The sequence below is a fragment of the Symphalangus syndactylus genome, chromosome 13 (genome assembly GCF_028878055.3).
Source record: "Symphalangus syndactylus isolate Jambi chromosome 13, NHGRI_mSymSyn1-v2.1_pri, whole genome shotgun sequence".
In the NCBI taxonomy this organism is placed as follows: Eukaryota; Metazoa; Chordata; class Mammalia; order Primates; family Hylobatidae; genus Symphalangus; species Symphalangus syndactylus.
Genome location: NC_072435.2, coordinates 31,887,058 through 31,891,890, shown reverse-complemented (window position 1 = coordinate 31,891,890; position 4,833 = coordinate 31,887,058). Strand labels below are relative to the sequence as shown.

At 57.5% G+C, this 4,833-nt stretch overlaps 1 protein-coding gene across 1 annotated transcript; it reads right to left on the bottom strand.

Annotated features, from left to right (window-relative positions):
* Positions 1–1,573: 1,573 nt before the first annotated feature.
* Positions 1,574–4,554, bottom strand: LOC129460438 (coiled-coil domain-containing protein 8). The gene has a single exon (XM_055238241.2). It carries the CDS (start codon positions 3,709–3,711, stop codon positions 2,167–2,169), a length of 1,545 nt encoding a protein of 514 aa, XP_055094216.1. The 5' UTR covers positions 3,712–4,554; the 3' UTR covers positions 1,574–2,166.
* Between the last annotated feature and the right edge of the window lie 279 nt (positions 4,555–4,833).

Sequence of the window (4,833 nt, the reverse complement as noted above, 5' to 3'; positions counted from 1 at the left end):
CCAGCCTGGGTGACAGAGCCAGACCCCGTCTTGAAAGAAAGAAAAGAGAAAAGAGAGAAAGAGAAAGGAAAGAAAGAGAGAGAGGAAGGAAGGAAGGAAGGAAGGAAGGAAGGAAGGAAGGAAGGAGAGGAAGGGAGCGAGAGAAAAAAGAGAAAGAAAAAGGAAGGAAGGAAAGAAGGAAGGGAGGGAGGGGGAGGGGAGGAAAGGGGGGAACGGGGGGAAGGGAGGGAGGGAAGGAGGGAGAAGCATGGAAGAGAGAAGAACAAAAGGAGGGTGGTGGGATAGAATTCTTTACTTTCCAGAGAAAAAAATAAGAAACTCAGGCCAGGCCTGCAAGCAGTTAGAAAGATAGACAGGCCCTTGGACCTCCATGAACTCCCTTTTCTCCTGCCCTCAGCAAGGCTAGAGTGTGGTCATTTGCTGTTTTTCACTGCTGGGGGTTATGGGGAAACAAGGCAATACAGAGAGAGGCCCCGAGCTTCCTCCTAACCTCCACAGGGCTTTAGCAACCCAATTTCTTCCCAATTATAGGAAGCAGTTGGCCGGGCACAGTGGCTCATGCCTGTAATCCCAGCACTTTGGGACGCCGAGGTGGGCGGATCACTTGAGGTCAGGAGTTCAAGACAAGCTTGGTCAACATGGTGAAAACCCATCTCTACTAAAAATACAAAAATTAGACAAGTGTGGTGGCACACACCTGTAGTCCCAGCTACTCGGGAGGCTGAGGGAGGAAAATTGCTTGAACCCGGGAGGCGGAGGTTACAGTGAGCCAAGATCATGCCACTGCACTTCAGCCTGGGAGACAGAGTGAGACTCCATCTCGGGGTGGGGAGGGGGGAAGCAGCAGCAGCAATTAGTGCACAATACACACAGCCTTTTTTTTTCTTTTTTTTTTGACAGAGTCTTACCCTGTCACTAGGCTGGAGTGCAATGGCATGATCTCGGCTCACTACAACCGCCACCTCCCGGGTTCAACAGATTCTCCTGCCTCAGCCTCCCGAGTAGCTGGGACTACAGGTGTGCGCCACAAGGCCAGGCTAATTTTTGTATTTTTAGTAGAGACGGGGTTTCGCCATGTTGGCCAGGATGGTCTTGATCTCTTGACCTCGTGATCCACCCGCCTCGGCCTCCCTAAGTGCTGGGATTACAGGCGTGAGCCACCACGCCCGGCCAACCACAGCCCCTCTTTTGGGCCTTTTCCTATTGCAATGATTTTTCAATGTGTCCAGTGGCTTGGTTGCCCAGATGTTGGTGGAGCTTGATGCAAACAGAATTCAGAGCCACACAGGCACCGCTAGCAAATCCACATCTCTGGTGCCGAGGGCCCCAGAATCTGTGTTTTGAATGCATTTTTCAGACGCTTTTACTGTACCTTATAACCAAGATCAGGTGAGGTGTGCAAACCAAGGGCCCTGTCCCCTCCAAACCAGCAGAGCCCAGGGGCATGAGGATGGCAAGCGAAGTGACAACATAAACACAGGTGTCTCCATCATCAAGGATGGGAGTGGAACAGACAGCAAGGGCCAGGTCACCCCCAGAGCATTCGTCAGTTGTCAAGTCCAAAGCTAAGAAATCAGTTCATAAATGTTTTTTTATTTGCATGTTGGCTCAAGCCCTTTTTAAGTCCAAGGAGGCAGTCCACGTTAAGTGTGCAGGCAAAAAAGAGATGGGAAAAGGAGGCAATTTCTCCCCTACCCTCCCTCTCTCCCTTTATCAAGCTGAGCACCTTGAGTTGCATTTGAGGAAATTAAAACTATAGGTGACGCAACCCCATTGTATGGAATTCTTTCTTTACATTTTTTGGGTTGCTACAAGGAATCAGTATTTTTTTTCTTTAAATCAGGTGGTGTGTGTGGTGGCTCACATCTGTAATCCCAGCACTTTGGGAGGCCGAGGCAGGAGGATCACTTGAGGCCAGAAGTTTGAGGCTGCAGTGAGTTATGATCATGCCACTGCACTCCAGCCTGGACAACAGAGTGAGACCCTGTCTCTAAAAAATTTTTAAAAAATCAATGCATGAACAAAACTTTAACAAGAGAATAAAGAGGGTTGTTAGGTGGAGACGCGGCCAGCACTCCACCTCCACTTTCAAGTTCAGAGGCAGAAAGAGCACCTCTCCCTCCCACACTTGGAGGGAGGGCCCGTGGGCTGTCTCCAGCCCTCGCCTCACAGCTGGTCTTCTTGCTCTCCCTGCTCAGCTTCTGCTCTGGCCTCAGCCCTCAGCACCCTGAGGTTCCTGGCCTCGCCTGCTCTGGGGACTCTCTTGGGCAGGGTTGGCAACCGGGGAGCGTGCCAGAAGGCTCTCCGGCACTTGCGAAACCATGAAAAGTGTCCAGGGGTCTGGAACCTCACTGTCTTGACCTGTTTCCGGGCCCTGGCTCCTGGAGCTGTTCCTGTGGCCCCTTGGGCAGCTGAGGCTTCGGCTTCCTGGATACCTGGGGCCCCTGCCCTCTGATTATATGCAGCCTCTGCCCTCTGGCCAGCCCGGGCCTGTGCCCTCTGATTATCTGCACCCTGGACAGCTGGGTCGCGTTCCCTCTGGTCATGTATGGCCTCTTCCCTTTGATTATCTGTAGCCTCTGACCCCTGGTCGGCTGGGGCCTCTGCCCTCTGATTATCTGCAGCCTCTTCCCTCTGATTATCTGCGCCCTGTGGCCTCTGGTCAGCTGGGGCCTCTGCTCTCTGATTATCTGCAGCCTCTTCCCTCTGGTTATCTGCAGCCTCTGCCCCCTGGTCAGCTGGGTCCACTGCCCTCTGATTACCTGCAGCCCCTTCTTGCTGGTCAGCTATGGCCTCTTCCCTCTGATTATCTGCAGCCTCTCCCCCCTGATCAGCCTCGATGGCTGCCCCCTGACCTGTGGGCGCTGTCTGCTCCTTCGTGCGGCGCCGAAAGGAGGCCCAGTTGATCTTGGGCCTCCATCGCCTAGGGGAGGCCTGGGGCACACAGATATCTCCCGCGTTTCCCACGTGATCCCCCGGGCTGGTGCCATCTGGCGCCGATGATACCCCTGCGCTCTCCACTGCGGTGGAGGCCAGCCGGGCCTCCTCCACCCTGGGGCCCGCCCTCGGCGCCCAATCCTTCACCCTCCGTTTCAGCTTCCCCCAGGACACCTGGCTGACATACTCCCGCCACCCGTCCGCCTTGGACAGCTGAGGCCCCAGGTTGTCCTCAAACATGGGCACTGGCAGGTTGACGCGACGGCGGGCAGGCGGCGCGCTGGGTTGCTTCTCCTGTCGCCGGAGGAAGGCCTCCACCAGTTCCTCATCATCCTCGCTCTCCAGGTCGCTTCCCAGGAACTTGCTGCCCAGGTAGCTGACGGGCATTCTGCGCACCTTCTTGCCCCGCCGCAGGCCCTGGCGGTTCTTGTCTCTGGAGGTCTCGAAGTCGCTGAACTCGCTGTCGCTGGCGTTGCTGCTGTCGTACGTGCCCACGACCAACCGGGGCGGAGGAGTCACCATCTGCTGCACTCTCCTCCTCACTCGGGGCTCCTTGGGCTTTTGGGGGGGCTGGGGCGGGTGCGGGGTGCTCTTCTCGATGATGCGGGCCACGTCCTCCGGGGTGCGGCCCTCTTCTTCCAGGAACTGGGTCAGCCGCTCCCGAAACTCTGCTTCCTTGGTGGCGGGCTTAGAAATGACTCTCCAGACGCCCCCGGCCAGCCTGACCTCCCGGGGGATGAGCAAATAGTCGACGTCCTCCCCGATCTGCAGCATCCCCACCGTGGAGTCCTCCTCCTTGCGGAACACCTTGCCGATCTTCTTAAATGTCCCCACGGGCTTTAGGACTTCCACGAGGACGTCCAAATCCACATCTTTGCAGACATCGGGGACGCTCCAAAGAATGAGGCAGTCGGGGGACGGCAGGAAGCCCCAGGGGAACCAGCCCCCCACGTGGCTTTTCTCGAGAGTCTTTAAGATCTCCAGGGTGATATCCGGGGTGAGGGGGCAATGAGCCCCAACAAACTCCTGTAGCCCTTAGTCTTGAGGGAGGGACTGGGATGGGGGGAGTCCCAGCAACGCTGACCGGAGAGTCTCACCTCCGCAGCCAGGGACAAGCCAGCGCCTCCAATCTCTGCGCCTGCAACAAGTCCAGTCTTGACCAAGTCCCGCTCCCCGACCAAGGACTTGGGGGAATCAATTTCCAGGATGCCTACGTGAGCCGGGGGCGAGGTCAGTCCCAAGGCTCAAGGCCCACTCCAAGTTGGAAACGTGGTGTCCCAGCTCCAAGTTGGGGCGCGCGGGCTGCCAGCGACTCTTCCTTCCCCAGGCCCCAGGGACGCGGCTGGAACTTGGGAGAGGACTTCGCAGACAAAGACGGTCCAGCCGAGGCTATTCAATATGGCCGAGGCGCTGGGAGGCCCCAGCCCGGCCCCCCCAGTAGGGTCCCCCGCCCCCAGGCAGGCCGCCACCATCTCCAGGCTGACCTTGACGCGCCGCAGCCTGCCAGCCCGCGCGCTTAGAGCTCTGCACGGTGGAACGCACGGGCAGGAAGTTCCCCCTCGCCCTCCGCCAGAACGAGGCCCACCTTCCCCGGTCTCATCTTACACTCCCAGAGTCTGGAAGACTGACAGGGGGGCTGTCCACTCCCTTCCGGGCGGCCTCCTTCCCCTCCCCCACAGGGGTGAGGCCGCGTCCCGGGCCTAGCTGGGCCCATTGCTTCCCAGCGAAGCGGCAGTGGCCCACGTCAGCACCTTTCCTGAAAGGCAGCGATTCCCAAACCTGCCATCCGAAATGTGCAAGCTTCCAGCCAAGTCCTGGAGGTGGGTGTGCTAGGGGGTTCTACTTTTTGAGAGCCACTGGCACCATAGATTAGCATTTTAAATTCACGCGACTATC

Coding starts and splice junctions, on each gene's coding strand:
- LOC129460438 (XM_055238241.2), bottom strand. CDS start 3,711: ATGCTGCAGATCGGGGAGGACGTCGACTATTTGCTCATCCCCCGGGAG.